General features: G+C 59.1%; 2 protein-coding genes across 2 annotated transcripts; one reads left to right on the forward strand and one right to left on the reverse strand.

The window, feature by feature from the left end:
• Positions 1-8,367: 8,367 nt before the first annotated feature.
• On the reverse strand, positions 8,368-9,622 carry LOC141475853 (feather keratin 3-like). The gene is made up of 3 exons (XM_074164398.1): positions 9,575-9,622; positions 9,173-9,316; positions 8,368-8,754 (listed from the first exon to the last, which is right to left on the reverse strand). The coding sequence occupies exons 1-3, from the start codon at positions 9,620-9,622 to the stop codon at positions 8,368-8,370; spliced, it is 579 nt and encodes a 192-aa protein (XP_074020499.1).
• A 757-nt stretch (positions 9,623-10,379) lies between these two features.
• Positions 10,380-10,745, forward strand: LOC141475826 (feather keratin 4-like). The gene has a single exon (XM_074164369.1). The coding sequence runs from the start codon at positions 10,380-10,382 to the stop codon at positions 10,743-10,745; it is 366 nt and encodes a 121-aa protein (XP_074020470.1).
• Positions 10,746-15,288: the final 4,543 nt, after the last annotated feature.

Here is a 15,288-nt window from a genome sequence, read left to right on the forward strand (position 1 = left end):
CCTCATGGGCCAAATGAGCCCCACTCTCTTCTCATTTTCTGGCTGTGTAAGAGGGCACGCAGTGTGACAAAGGTTGACTGCAAGCGTCCTGCGTGCCATAGCTCTTTGCCAAGGGCTTGGTGTTAGGGTGGACCCGGGCCTTCTTTGCAGAGATACAGGGAAGTCCAGGGTCATGACGCTAGCCAAGAAGATGGCCTCCTGCATGACGTACGTTGTGTGGCTATTCTCTGCTGAGATGCAAGGTTACGAAATACCAAATGAAAGGCACTCCTCTCGGGCACTGCCTGCTCAGCACAATGCATCACTCGCTAGTCCAACATAACCGGCCTTTATGTGCCTGCAGGCATTGCCAATTGCCCTCTGCAAGTCTGGAGAAAGACCCCTTGTGCTCTTCCCCAAGGTGCATGGTGCAAGGAACACAGACCCGGACACTGCAACATGTTTCACAGGCTCTTGCCAAGCCCTCGCAAGTGTCCCTGCAGCCCCATTTCTGGGGCATGATGCTGGCCACGGTCATCCCTTCAGGTGCTGAGGACATGGGATCTCCATCTGATGCCTCAACAGCAACACCCCACCATGGTGCTGCCCGCTCTCATTTATCCCACAAAGCAAACAGTTGTGGAAAGACTGGGAAGCGGGATGTGCTGGTGTGGAGACGGGATGCTGACTCAGGGAGGGGCAGGAGAAGGACAGCCCCATCTTCCTCAGCAGGAGGGAGTGTCACCTCTGCAGATTGGCCCAGGTGGTGCTGAGCAAGGGCTGGGACAGTATAAAAGCTCTGCCTCTGCTAGGCTCTCCCAACCACTGCTCTGGCTGCCTTCTCCTTGAGGAACAAGGTAAGTCTGAGACTCTCCTCCTTCCTGCTTTCTGCAGCCCTGGCTCGTCTGCCTCGGGCACTCCCCTCTGCTGATCTCTTACCATCTCTGCCCTCTTGCAGAGCACCATCTGATCCCGCACAAAGATGTCTTGCTACGACCTGTGCCCACCAAAGACCAGCGTGGCCGTCCCTCAGCCCATCGCTGAGAGCTGCAACGAGCTGTGCGCCCGCCAGTGCCCCGACTCCACGGCCTTCATCCAGCCACCCCCCGTTGTGGTGACCTTCCCCGGCCCCATCCTCAGCTCCTTCCCCCAGCAAGCCGTGGTGGGCTCCTCCGGAGCACCCGCCTTTGGGGGCAACCTGGGGCTGGGGGGCCTCTACGGGGCCGGTGCCACCCAGGGCTCGGGGGGCCTCTGCACCTTTGGCAGAGCCTACGCTGCTCCTGCCTGCAGCCCTTGTGTCTTGCCCCGCTACACCAAGAAGCTCTGGGACACCTGTGGGCCCTGCTAGACCCACACCACACACAGGCACTGACCCCAGACCAACCGCCAATGCCACCAGCACCCATGTAGGGCTGAGCTGGTGGGCACATGGCACTCAGTAGTGCTGAGCAGCCCCAGCCAAAGCCCGGGCAGCTGGCAGTGTCGCACACCCTTGTCCCTTCCCTGCCCTCTTCTCCTGCCCTCTCTCTCCTCCCCTGTCCTTTCCTCTCATCTCTTGGTCGGGGCAGGAGCTTGCCCCGAAAGGCTGTGTGCGGCTGATGGGCCAAGTCCTCGGGATCTGGAATGTTGCACCGAGGGGTCATGTGGAGCAAGAAGCCATGCTCTGGGGAAGATCCCTCTGCCTCCCTTTGGACCTTGCATCCATCGTCTCTGGGTCTCGCCCACCATCTCTGTGACAATCTCTCCTTCCTGTCTGGGTACAATAAAGTTTTCCTGCATACAAGTCATGTCTTTCTAGCTCCTTGTCCCAAACTGAGAATACCGCGGGTTGCGGGGACCAGCTTTTTTGTGAGGTCACAGGCTGGTCTTGAACTTCCCAGGCTGGTTGAGGGTGGGCGGTTTTTGGAGAGGGTGGATGCAAGCAGCAGGGAAGGGAGAGAGAGGCTTTTCTTGGGCCTTGTTGGAGGCGGGGAAAGGGCAGAAAGCAGGAGAGGGGCTGGCACTGCTTCTTTGCCTGGCCTTCTCGGCTCAGCAGCAGCACCGCGTCTGCCAGGTCCCTCTGCTCTGGAGAAGCACGGCAGCATCTCTGGGCATCCGCACAGAAGAGGCTGGACCAGAGCCAGTGTTCAAGCCAGGACGTGGGAAATGGCCATGGATTGCTGGAGAGCTGTGTGTCAGTAAAGGCCCCGGCATGCTGGGGGACACTGAGGTGAGCATGAGCTGGCAAGGTGGATTATGGCCGAGGCAGCCAGCGGGGTGCTGGGCTGCATGGGGAAGAGTGTTGCTGGGAGGTGAAGGGTGTGATCCTCGCCCTCCACTCACCTCTGTGGTGCTGTGTCCAGTGCTGGGCTTCCCAGCACAGGGGAGATGTGGGGCTACTGGAGAGAGTTCAGCAAAGGACCACAGAGATGATGAAGGCACATGGAGCCTGTCTCGTCTGGGGAGAACCTGAGAGAGCTGGGACTGTTCCTCTTGGTGCTGTGGAGCCTCCGGTTGGGGTCTCATCAAGGTGCACACATGACTGAAGGTTAGGTGTTAAGAAGATGGAGGCAGGCTCTTTCCAGATGTGTCCAGTGCCAGGAGAAGAGGCAATGGGCACCAGCTGAAACACAGGAGGCTTCCCCTAGACACCTGAAACCACTGTTTTCACTGTGAGGTTGAGCAAGCTCTGACACAGGTTGCCTTGGGAGGTTGCGGAGTCTCCATCGTTGGAGACATGCAAAAGTCATCTGGACGTTTTGCTGGGCAGCTGGCTCCGGGTGACCCTGGAGGAGGGCGTAGCAGGAAAAGGTGTCCTGCAAAGTCTCCTGCTGCAAGAATCAGGATAGGATTTCTGTGATTTTTGTGTCTTCCTCACTGAACTGAGGAGCATCAGGTGTGTTTGTCTGTGCTGAAGAAGGGAAGGGAATGAGGAAGTGGAAGGAATAAGGGAAGTTGAAGGAGAATCGGGAAGGCATGAGTTAGGGGAAGGGAGAAAGGCACAGAAATGCAGGCAAAGTAGGAGGAGAAAATGAAGAGAAGATGAACGGGAATGAGGAGAAGATTAAAGGTAAAGGGAAGGAGCTTTAGGAGGCAAGTTAGACAAGAAGGAGAAGGCTAAGGAAAAGAACAACAGGGAGAGAAAGAGGTAAAAGAGAATGAATGACAGAAAAATGAAGGGGATACGGAAGAAGAGGAAGGGTCTTTCTGTCCCAGGGGAAGAGACGAGCCCTGGAGACACAAAAGGGGCTGGAGCCACGGCACAAATTTCTTCTGGCTGGCTCCCAGCCCCGGGCAGCCGTGCTCACGCACAGGGAGGCCGAAGGCCTGCAAACACCCCAGGGCTGCCTGTCCTGCAGGAGGGTGAGGGAACCTTGCAGCCCTTGCTGGCCTTGTGAGGAAAAAGGCAGAGGCAGGGGTAGGATGCAGGCTTGTTTTATTGACTGGAGAAAGACACATGAGGCAGAGGAAGAAGGTTGAACCCCGCAGGCTCCAGGAGAGGTGTTCCTTCAGGCTTCTGCCAGGCGGTGGTCATTGCAGAGACAAGCAAGTGGCCTGAGGGACGACGGTGGAGTTGCACAGCTGGGCATGGGCCAGAGCACGGCGGAGAGGTGTCATAGAGAGAGGTGCACGATGGGATAAAGGAGAGAAGACGTGAAGCTGAGTTGTGCCATGGACTGTGGGACGTGTGGGTGTGGGTCTAGCAGGGCCCACAGGTGTCCCAGAGCTTCTTGGTGTAGCGGGGCAAGACACAAGGGCTGCAGGCAGGAGCAGCGTAGGCTCTGCCAAAGGTGCAGAGGCCCCCCGAGCCCTGGGTGGCACCGGCCCCGTAGAGGCCCCCCAGCCCCAGGTTGCCCCCAAAGGCGGGTGCTCCGGAGGAGCCCACCACGGCTTGCTGGGGGAAGGAGCTGAGGATGGGGCCGGGGAAGGTCACCACAACAGGGGGTGGCTGGATGAAGGCCGTTGAGTCGGGGCACTGGCGGGTGCACAGATCGTTGCAGCTCTCAGCGATGGGCTGAGGGACGGCCACGCTGGTCTTTGGTGGGCACAGGTCGTAGCAAGACATCTTTGTGTGAGAGAGCTGAGCCTGAAAGACAAGGACACAAGGAATGGTGTCATGAGCATGGAGGAGGTGCCCCAGCTGAGCAGCGTCCTGTTCCCAGAGCTGCCCTGGAGCTGGAGGGGCCAGAGCCACAGCCTTGCATGTACTGTTCACTGCTTGCCCTTTGCCCAGCCAGCCCTACGCAGTGCCCTGCTCTCTACACCCCTCCCCTTGCCCTTTCTCTACACACAGAGGCCACACAAGCCGTCCCCAAGAGCCTGTGCAGAGCCTGACTCTCGGTGCCACGGCCACGGGGCTCCTTCCTCTTCCCGCTGTGCATCAGCCTGCGCTGGCCATCCATGGCTGTTGCCAGCACGGCCACTGCTGTCAGAGCTCTCCTGGCCAAGGAGGCCCTACGCTGGCCCCTGCCACAGGAGGCACAGACCCACAGGCACCCACCTACCCTTTTCCTGAGCAGAGCGAGGCAGGAGCAGTGGATGTCAGTGCTCAGCGAGGCCACTGCTTTTATGCTGGTCCAGCGAGCGTGGGGAGGAGCTGGCCACGCTGGGGGCACGTGGCCCACGCCAGCCGAGCCCCTGCCTCCTCCCTGGGTCACACGGGGCTCTTTTGCTGATGCTGTTTCCTCAGCAGCCCCAACCCGCTCTATCAGCCCCTGCAATTACCCTGCTCGGGCGCTTGCCAGCTGCCACCTCATGGGCCAAATGAGCCCCACTCTCTTCTCATTTTCTGGCTGCGTAAGAGGGCACGCAGTGTGACAAAGGTTGACTGCAAGCGTCCTGCGTGCCATAGCTCTTTGCCAAGGGCTTGGTGTTAGGGTGGACCCGGGCCTTCTTTGCAGAGATACAGGGAAGTCCAGGGTCATGACGCTAGCCAAGAAGATGGCCTCCTGCATGACGTACGTTGTGTGGCTATTCTCTGCTGAGATGCAAGGTTACGAAATACCAAATGAAAGGCACTCCTCTCGGGCACTGCCTGCTCAGCACAATGCATCACTCGCTAGTCCAACATAACCGGCCTTTATGTGCCTGCAGGCATTGCCAATTGCCCTCTGCAAGTCTGGAGAAAGACCCCTTGTGCTCTTCCCCAAGGTGCATGGTGCAAGGAACACAGACCCGGACACTGCAACATGTTTCACAGGCTCTTGCCAAGCCCTCGCAAGTGTCCCTGCAGCCCCATTTCTGGGGCATGATGCTGGCCACGGTCATCCCTTCAGGTGCTGAGGACATGGGATCTCCATCTGATGCCTCAACAGCAACACCCCACCATGGTGCTGCCCGCTCTCATTTATCCCACAAAGCAAACAGTTGTGGAAAGACTGGGAAGCGGGATGTGCTGGTGTGGAGACGGGATGCTGACTCAGGGAGGGGCAGGAGAAGGACAGCCCCATCTTCCTCAGCAGGAGGGAGTGTCACCTCTGCAGATTGGCCCAGGTGGTGCTGAGCAAGGGCTGGGACAGTATAAAAGCTCTGCCTCTGCTAGGCTCTCCCAACCACTGCTCTGGCTGCCTTCTCCTTGAGGAACAAGGTAAGTCTGAGACTCTCCTCCTTCCTGCTTTCTGCAGCCCTGGCTCGTCTGCCTCGGGCACTCCCCTCTGCTGATCTCTTACCATCTCTGCCCTCTTGCAGAGCACCATCTGATCCCGCACAAAGATGTCTTGCTACGACCTGTGCCCACCAAAGACCAGCGTGGCCGTCCCTCAGCCCATCGCTGAGAGCTGCAACGAGCTGTGCGCCCGCCAGTGCCCTGACTCCACGGCCTTCATCCAGCCACCCCCCGTCGTGGTGACCTTCCCCGGCCCCATCCTCAGCTCCTTCCCCCAGCAAGCCGTGGTGGGCTCCTCCGGAGCACCCGCCTTTGGGGGCAACCTGGGGCTGGGGGGCCTCTATGGGGCCGGTGCCACCCAGGGCTCGGGGGGCCTCTGCACCTTTGGCAGAGCCTACGCTGCTCCTGCCTGCAACCCTTGTGTCTTGCCCCGCTACACCAAGAAGCTCTGGGACACCTGTGGGCCCTGCTAGACCCACACCACACACAGGCACTGACCCCAGACCAACCGCCAATGCCACCAGCACCCATGTAGGGCTGAGCTGGTGGGCACATGGCACTCAGTAGTGCTGAGCAGCCCCAGCCAAAGCCCGGGCAGCTGGCAGTGTCGCACACCCTTGTCCCTTCCCTGCCCTCTTCTCCTGCCCTCTCTCTCCTCCCCTGTCCTTTCCTCTCATCTCTTGGTCGGGGCAGGAGCTTGCCCCGAAAGGCTGTGTGCGGCTGATGGGCCAAGTCCTCGGGATCTGGAATGTTGCACCGAGGGGTCATGTGGAGCAAGAAGCCATGCTCTGGGGAAGATCCCTCTGCCTCCCTTTGGACCTTGCATCCATCGTCTCTGGGTCTCGCCCACCATCTCTGTGACAATCTCTCCTTCCTGTCTGGGTACAATAAAGTTTTCCTGCATACAAGTCATGTCTTTCTAGCTCCTTGTCCCAAACTGAGAATACCGCGGGTTGCGGGGACCAGCTTTTTTGTGAGGTCACAGGCTGGTCTTGAACTTCCCAGGCTGGTTGAGGGTGGGCGGTTTTTGGAGAGGGTGGATGCAAGCAGCAGGGAAGGGAGAGAGAGGCTTTTCTTGGGCCTTGTTGGAGGCGGGGAAAGGGCAGAAAGCAGGAGAGGGGCTGGCACTGCTTCTTTGCCTGGCCTTCTCGGCTCAGCAGCAGCACCGCGTCTGCCAGGTCCCTCTGCTCTGGAGAAGCACGGCAGCATCTCTGGGCATCCGCACAGAAGAGGCTGGACCAGAGCCAGTGTTCAAGCCAGGACGTGGGAAATGGCCATGGATTGCTGGAGAGCTGTGTGTCAGTAAAGGCCCCGGCATGCTGGGGGACACTGAGGTGAGCATGAGCTGGCAAGGTGGATTATGGCCGAGGCAGCCAGCGGGGTGCTGGGCTGCATGGGGAAGAGTGTTGCTGGGAGGTGAAGGGTGTGATCCTCGCCCTCCACTCACCTCTGTGGTGCTGTGTCCAGTGCTGGGCTTCCCAGCACAGGGGAGATGTGGGGCTACTGGAGAGAGTTCAGCAAAGGACCACAGAGATGATGAAGGCACATGGAGCCTGTCTCGTCTGGGGAGAACCTGAGAGAGCTGGGACTGTTCCTCTTGGTGCTGTGGAGCCTCCGGTTGGGGTCTCATCAAGGTGCACACATGACTGAAGGTTAGGTGTTAAGAAGATGGAGGCAGGCTCTTTCCAGATGTGTCCAGTGCCAGGAGAAGAGGCAATGGGCACCAGCTGAAACACAGGAGGCTTCCCCTAGACACCTGAAACCACTGTTTTCACTGTGAGGTTGAGCAAGCTCTGACACAGGTTGCCTTGGGAGGTTGCGGAGTCTCCATCGTTGGAGACATGCAAAAGTCATCTGGACGTTTTGCTGGGCAGCTGGCTCCGGGTGACCCTGGAGGAGGGCGTAGCAGGAAAAGGTGTCCTGCAAAGTCTCCTGCTGCAAGAATCAGGATAGGATTTCTGTGATTTTTGTGTCTTCCTCACTGAACTGAGGAGCATCAGGTGTGTTTGTCTGTGCTGAAGAAGGGAAGGGAATGAGGAAGTGGAAGGAATAAGGGAAGTTGAAGGAGAATCGGGAAGGCATGAGTTAGGGGAAGGGAGAAAGGCACAGAAATGCAGGCAAAGTAGGAGGAGAAAATGAAGAGAAGATGAACGGGAATGAGGAGAAGATTAAAGGTAAAGGGAAGGAGCTTTAGGAGGCAAGTTAGACAAGAAGGAGAAGGCTAAGGAAAAGAACAACAGGGAGAGAAAGAGGTAAAAGAGAATGAATGACAGAAAAATGAAGGGGATACGGAAGAAGAGGAAGGGTCTTTCTGTCCCAGGGGAAGAGACGAGCCCTGGAGACACAAAAGGGGCTGGAGCCACGGCACAAATTTCTTCTGGCTGGCTCCCAGCCCCGGGCAGCCGTGCTCACGCACAGGGAGGCCGAAGGCCTGCAAACACCCCAGGGCTGCCTGTCCTGCAGGAGGGTGAGGGAACCTTGCAGCCCTTGCTGGCCTTGTGAGGAAAAAGGCAGAGGCAGGGGTAGGATGCAGGCTTGTTTTATTGACTGGAGAAAGACACATGAGGCAGAGGAAGAAGGTTGAACCCCGCAGGCTCCAGGAGAGGTGTTCCTTCAGGCTTCTGCCAGGCGGTGGTCATTGCAGAGACAAGCAAGTGGCCTGAGGGACGACGGTGGAGTTGCACAGCTGGGCATGGGCCAGAGCACGGCGGAGAGGTGTCATAGAGAGAGGTGCACGATGGGATAAAGGAGAGAAGACGTGAAGCTGAGTTGTGCCATGGACTGTGGGACGTGTGGGTGTGGGTCTAGCAGGGCCCACAGGTGTCCCAGAGCTTCTTGGTGTAGCGGGGCAAGACACAAGGGCTGCAGGCAGGAGCAGCGTAGGCTCTGCCAAAGGTGCAGAGGCCCCCCGAGCCCTGGGTGGCACCGGCCCCGTAGAGGCCCCCCAGCCCCAGGTTGCCCCCAAAGGCGGGTGCTCCGGAGGAGCCCACCACGGCTTGCTGGGGGAAGGAGCTGAGGATGGGGCCGGGGAAGGTCACCACGACGGGGGGTGGCTGGATGAAGGCCGTGGAGTCGGGGCACTGGCGGGTGCACAGGTCGTTGCAGCTCTCAGCGATGGGCTGAGGGACGGCCACGCTGGTCTTTGGTGGGCACAGGTCGTAGCAAGACATCTTTGTGTGAGAGAGCTGAGCCTGAAAGACAAGGACACAAGGAATGGTGTCATGAGCATGGAGGAGGTGCCCCAGCTGAGCAGCGTCCTGTTCCCAGAGCTGCCCTGGAGCTGGAGGGGCCAGAGCCACAGCCTTGCATGTACTGTTCACTGCTTGCCCTTTGCCCAGCCAGCCCTACTCAGTGCCCTGCTCTCTACACCCCTCCCCTTGCCCTTTCTCTACACACAGAGGCCACACAAGCCGTCCCCAAGAGCCTGTGCAGAGCCTGACTCTCGGTGCCACGGCCACGGGGCTCCTTCCTCTTCCCGCTGTGCATCAGCCTGCGCTGGCCATCCATGGCTGTTGCCAGCACGGCCACTGCTGTCAGAGCTCTCCTGGCCAAGGAGGCCCTACGCTGGCCCCTGCCACAGGAGGCACAGACCCACAGGCACCCACCTACCCTTTTCCTGAGCAGAGCGAGGCAGGAGCAGTGGATGTCAGTGCTCAGCGAGGCCACTGCTTTTATGCTGGTCCAGCGAGCGTGGGGAGGAGCTGGCCACGCTGGGGGCACGTGGCCCACGCCAGCCGAGCCCCTGCCTCCTCCCTGGGTCACACGGGGCTCTTTTGCTGATGCTGTTTCCTCAGCAGCCCCAACCCGCTCTATCAGCCCCTGCAATTACCCTGCTCGGGCGCTTGCCAGCTGCCACCTCATGGGCCAAATGAGCCCCACTCTCTTCTCATTTTCTGGCTGCGTAAGAGGGCACGCAGTGTGACAAAGGTTGACTGCAAGCGTCCTGCGTGCCATAGCTCTTTGCCAAGGGCTTGGTGTTAGGGTGGACCCGGGCCTTCTTTGCAGAGATACAGGGAAGTCCAGGGTCATGACGCTAGCCAAGAAGATGGCCTCCTGCATGACGTACGTTGTGTGGCTATTCTCTGCTGAGATGCAAGGTTACGAAATACCAAATGAAAGGCACTCCTCTCGGGCACTGCCTGCTCAGCACAATGCATCACTCGCTAGTCCAACATAACCGGCCTTTATGTGCCTGCAGGCATTGCCAATTGCCCTCTGCAAGTCTGGAGAAAGACCCCTTGTGCTCTTCCCCAAGGTGCATGGTGCAAGGAACACAGACCCGGACACTGCAACATGTTTCACAGGCTCTTGCCAAGCCCTCGCAAGTGTCCCTGCAGCCCCATTTCTGGGGCATGATGCTGGCCACGGTCATCCCTTCAGGTGCTGAGGACATGGGATCTCCATCTGATGCCTCAACAGCAACACCCCACCATGGTGCTGCCCGCTCTCATTTATCCCACAAAGCAAACAGTTGTGGAAAGACTGGGAAGCGGGATGTGCTGGTGTGGAGACGGGATGCTGACTCAGGGAGGGGCAGGAGAAGGACAGCCCCATCTTCCTCAGCAGGAGGGAGTGTCACCTCTGCAGATTGGCCCAGGTGGTGCTGAGCAAGGGCTGGGACAGTATAAAAGCTCTGCCTCTGCTAGGCTCTCCCAACCACTGCTCTGGCTGCCTTCTCCTTGAGGAACAAGGTAAGTCTGAGACTCTCCTCCTTCCTGCTTTCTGCAGCCCTGGCTCGTCTGCCTCGGGCACTCCCCTCTGCTGATCTCTTACCATCTCTGCCCTCTTGCAGAGCACCATCTGATCCCGCACAAAGATGTCTTGCTACGACCTGTGCCCACCAAAGACCAGCGTGGCCGTCCCTCAGCCCATCGCTGAGAGCTGCAACGAGCTGTGCGCCCGCCAGTGCCCCGACTCCACGGCCTTCATCCAGCCACCCCCCGTCGTGGTGACCTTCCCCGGCCCCATCCTCAGCTCCTTCCCCCAGCAAGCCGTGGTGGGCTCCTCCGGAGCACCCGCCTTTGGGGGCAACCTGGGGCTGGGGGGCCTCTACGGGGCCGGTGCCACCCAGGGCTCGGGGGGCCTCTGCACCTTTGGCAGAGCCTACGCTGCTCCTGCCTGCAGCCCTTGTGTCTTGCCCCGCTACACCAAGAAGCTCTGGGACACCTGTGGGCCCTGCTAGACCCACACCACACACAGGCACTGACCCCAGACCAACCGCCAATGCCACCAGCACCCATGTAGGGCTGAGCTGGTGGGCACATGGCACTCAGTAGTGCTGAGCAGCCCCAGCCAAAGCCCGGGCAGCTGGCAGTGTCGCACACCCTTGTCCCTTCCCTGCCCTCTTCTCCTGCCCTCTCTCTCCTCCCCTGTCCTTTCCTCTCATCTCTTGGTCGGGGCAGGAGCTTGCCCCGAAAGGCTGTGTGCGGCTGATGGGCCAAGTCCTCGGGATCTGGAATGTTGCACCGAGGGGTCATGTGGAGCAAGAAGCCATGCTCTGGGGAAGATCCCTCTGCCTCCCTTTGGACCTTGCATCCATCGTCTCTGGGTCTCGCCCACCATCTCTGTGACAATCTCTCCTTCCTGTCTGGGTACAATAAAGTTTTCCTGCATACAAGTCATGTCTTTCTAGCTCCTTGTCCCAAACTGAGAATACCGCGGGTTGCGGGGACCAGCTTTTTTGTGAGGTCACAGGCTGGTCTTGAACTTCCCAGGCTGGTTGAGGGTGGGCGGTTTTTGGAGAGGGTGGATGCAAGCAGCAGGGAAGGGAGAGAGAGGCTTTTCTTGGGCCTTGTTGGAGGTGGGGAAAGGGCAGAAAGCAGGAGAGGGGCTGGCACTGCTTCTTTGCCTGGCCTTCTCGGCTCAGCAGCAGCACCGCGTCTGCCAGGTCCCTCTGCTCTGGAGAAGCACGGCAGCATCTCTGGGCATCCGCACAGAAGAGGCTGGACCAGAGCCAGTGTTCAAGCCAGGACGTGGGAAATGGCCATGGATTGCTGGAGAGCTGTGTGTCAGTAAAGGCCCCGGCATGCTGGGGGACACTGAGGTGAGCATGAGCTGGCAAGGTGGATTATGGCCGAGGCAGCCAGCGGGGTGCTGGGCTGCATGGGGAAGAGTGTTGCTGGGAGGTGAAGGGTGTGATCCTCGCCCTCCACTCACCTCTGTGGTGCTGTGTCCAGTGCTGGGCTTCCCAGCACAGGGGAGATGTGGGGCTACTGGAGAGAGTTCAGCAAAGGACCACAGAGATGATGAAGGCACATGGAGCCTGTCTCGTCTGGGGAGAACCTGAGAGAGCTGGGACTGTTCCTCTTGGTGCTGTGGAGCCTCCGGTTGGGGTCTCATCAAGGTGCACACATGACTGAAGGTTAGGTGTTAAGAAGATGGAGGCAGGCTCTTTCCAGATGTGTCCAGTGCCAGGAGAAGAGGCAATGGGCACCAGCTGAAACACAGGAGGCTTCCCCTAGACACCTGAAACCACTGTTTTCACTGTGAGGTTGAGCAAGCTCTGACACAGGTTGCCTTGGGAGGTTGCGGAGTCTCCATCGTTGGAGACATGCAAAAGTCATCTGGACGTTTTGCTGGGCAGCTGGCTCCGGGTGACCCTGGAGGAGGGCGTAGCAGGAAAAGGTGTCCTGCAAAGTCTCCTGCTGCAAGAATCAGGATAGGATTTCTGTGATTTTTGTGTCTTCCTCACTGAACTGAGGAGCATCAGGTGTGTTTGTCTGTGCTGAAGAAGGGAAGGGAATGAGGAAGTGGAAGGAATAAGGGAAGTTGAAGGAGAATCGGGAAGGCATGAGTTAGGGGAAGGGAGAAAGGCACAGAAATGCAGGCAAAGTAGGAGGAGAAAATGAAGAGAAGATGAACGGGAATGAGGAGAAGATTAAAGGTAAAGGGAAGGAGCTTTAGGAGGCAAGTTAGACAAGAAGGAGAAGGCTAAGGAAAAGAACAACAGGGAGAGAAAGAGGTAAAAGAGAATGAATGACAGAAAAATGAAGGGGATACGGAAGAAGAGGAAGGGTCTTTCTGTCCCAGGGGAAGAGACGAGCCCTGGAGACACAAAAGGGGCTGGAGCCACGGCACAAATTTCTTCTGGCTGGCTCCCAGCCCCGGGCAGCCGTGCTCACGCACAGGGAGGCCGAAGGCCTGCAAACACCCCAGGGCTGCCTGTCCTGCAGGAGGGTGAGGGAACCTTGCAGCCCTTGCTGGCCTTGTGAGGAAAAAGGCAGAGGCAGGGGTAGGATGCAGGCTTGTTTTATTGACTGGAGAAAGACACATGAGGCAGAGGAAGAAGGTTGAACCCCGCAGGCTCCAGGAGAGGTGTTCCTTCAGGCTTCTGCCAGGCGGTGGTCATTGCAGAGACAAGCAAGTGGCCTGAGGGACGACGGTGGAGTTGCACAGCTGGGCATGGGCCAGAGCACGGCGGAGAGGTGTCATAGAGAGAGGTGCACGATGGGATAAAGGAGAGAAGACGTGAAGCTGAGTTGTGCCATGGACTGTGGGACGTGTGGGTGTGGGTCTAGCAGGGCCCACAGGTGTCCCAGAGCTTCTTGGTGTAGCGGGGCAAGACACAAGGGCTGCAGGCAGGAGCAGCGTAGGCTCTGCCAAAGGTGCAGAGGCCCCCCGAGCCCTGGGTGGCACCGGCCCCGTAGAGGCCCCCCAGCCCCAGGTTGCCCCCAAAGGCGGGTGCTCCGGAGGAGCCCACCACGGCTTGCTGGGGGAAGGAGCTGAGGATGGGGCCGGGGAAGGTCACCACAACAGGGGGTGGCTGGATGAAGGCCGTTGAGTCGGGGCACTGGCGGGTGCACAGATCGTTGCAGCTCTCAGCGATGGGCTGAGGGACGGCCACGCTGGTCTTTGGTGGGCACAGGTCGTAGCAAGACATCTTTGTGTGAGAGAGCTGAGCCTGAAAGACAAGGACACAAGGAATGGTGTCATGAGCATGGAGGAGGTGCCCCAGCTGAGCAGCGTCCTGTTCCCAGAGCTGCCCTGGAGCTGGAGGGGCCAGAGCCACAGCCTTGCATGTACTGTTCACTGCTTGCCCTTTGCCCAGCCAGCCCTACGCAGTGCCCTGCTCTCTACACCCCTCCCCTTGCCCTTTCTCTACACACAGAGGCCACACAAGCCGTCCCCAAGAGCCTGTGCAGAGCCTGACTCTCGGTGCCACGGCCACGGGGCTCCTTCCTCTTCCCGCTGTGCATCAGCCTGCGCTGGCCATCCATGGCTGTTGCCAGCACGGCCACTGCTGTCAGAGCTCTCCTGGCCAAGGAGGCCCTACGCTGGCCCCTGCCACAGGAGGCACAGACCCACAGGCACCCACCTACCCTTTTCCTGAGCAGAGCGAGGCAGGAGCAGTGGATGTCAGTGCTCAGCGAGGCCACTGCTTTTATGCTGGTCCAGCGAGCGTGGGGAGGAGCTGGCCACGCTGGGGGCACGTGGCCCACGCCAGCCGAGCCCCTGCCTCCTCCCTGGGTCACACAGGGCTCTTTTGCTGATGCTGTTTCCTCAGCAGCCCCAACCCGCTCTATCAGCCCCTGCAATTACCCTGCTCGGGCGCTTGCCAGCTGCCACCTCATGGGCCAAATGAGCCCCACTCTCTTCTCATTTTCTGGCTGCGTAAGAGGGCACGCAGCGTGACAAAGGTTGACTGCAAGCGTCCTGCGTGCCATAGCTCTTTGCCAAGGGCTTGGTGTTAGGGTGGACCCGGGCCTTCTTTGCAGAGATACAGGGAAGTCCAGGGTCATGACGCTAGCCAAGAAGATGGCCTCCTGCATGACGTACGTTGTGTGGCTATTCTCTGCTGAGATGCAAGGTTACGAAATACCAAATGAAAGGCACTCCTCTCGGGCACTGCCTGCTCAGCACAATGCATCACTCGCTAGTCCAACATAACCGGCCTTTATGTGCCTGCAGGCATTGCCAATTGCCCTCTGCAAGTCTGGAGAAAGACCCCTTGTGCTCTTCCCCAAGGTGCATGGTGCAAGGAACACAGACCCGGACACTGCAACATGTTTCACAGGCTCTTGCCAAGCCCTCGCAAGTGTCCCTGCAGCCCCATTTCTGGGGCATGATGCTGGCCACGGTCATCCCTTCAGGTGCTGAGGACATGGGATCTCCATCTGATGCCTCAACAGCAACACCCCACCATGGTGCTGCCCGCTCTCATTTATCCCACAAAGCAAACAGTTGTGGAAAGACTGGGAAGCGGGATGTGCTGGTGTGGAGACGGGATGCTGACTCAGGGAGGGGCAGGAGAAGGACAGCCCCATCTTCCTCAGCAGGAGGGAGTGTCACCTCTGCAGATTGGCCCAGGTGGTGCTGAGCAAGGGCTGGGACAGTATAAAAGCTCTGCCTCTGCTAGGCTCTCCCAACCACTGCTCTGGCTGCCTTCTCCTTGAGGAACAAGGTAAGTCTGAGACTCTCCTCCTTCCTGCTTTCTGCAGCCCTGGCTCGTCTGCCTCGGGCACTCCCCTCTGCTGATCTCTTACCATCTCTGCCCTCTTGCAGAGCACCATCTGATCCCGCACAAAGATGTCTTGCTACGACCTGTGCCCACCAAAGACCAGCGTGGCCGTCCCTCAGCCCATCGCTGAGAGCTGCAACGAGCTGTGCGCCCGCCAGTGCCCCGACTCCACGGCCTTCATCCAGCCACCCCCCGTCGTGGTGACCTTCCCCGGCCCCATCCTCAGCTCCTTCCCCCAGCAAGCCGTGGTGGGCTCCTCCGGAGCACC

The sequence above is a fragment of the Numenius arquata genome, chromosome 27 (genome assembly GCF_964106895.1).
Source record: "Numenius arquata chromosome 27, bNumArq3.hap1.1, whole genome shotgun sequence".
Classification (NCBI taxonomy): domain Eukaryota; kingdom Metazoa; phylum Chordata; class Aves; order Charadriiformes; family Scolopacidae; genus Numenius; species Numenius arquata.

What these genes read in the sequence shown, in the direction of transcription:
- LOC141475853 (XM_074164398.1), bottom strand. Translation starts at nt 9,622, where the DNA reads ATGCAGGAGGCCATCTTCTTGGCTAGCGTCATGACCCTGGACTTCCCT. An exon ending in TCATGACCCTGGACTTCCCT is followed by an intron (nt 9,317 to 9,574) that starts GTATCTCTGCAA and finishes CGTGTGACCCAG; the next exon opens with GGAGGAGGCAGGGGCTCGGC. An exon ending in TCGCTCTGCTCAGGAAAAGG is followed by an intron (nt 8,755 to 9,172) that starts GTAGGTGGGTGC and finishes CTTGTCTTTCAG; the next exon opens with GCTCAGCTCTCTCACACAAA.
- LOC141475826 (XM_074164369.1), top strand. Translation starts at nt 10,380, where the DNA reads ATGTCTTGCTACGACCTGTGCCCACCAAAGACCAGCGTGGCCGTCCCT.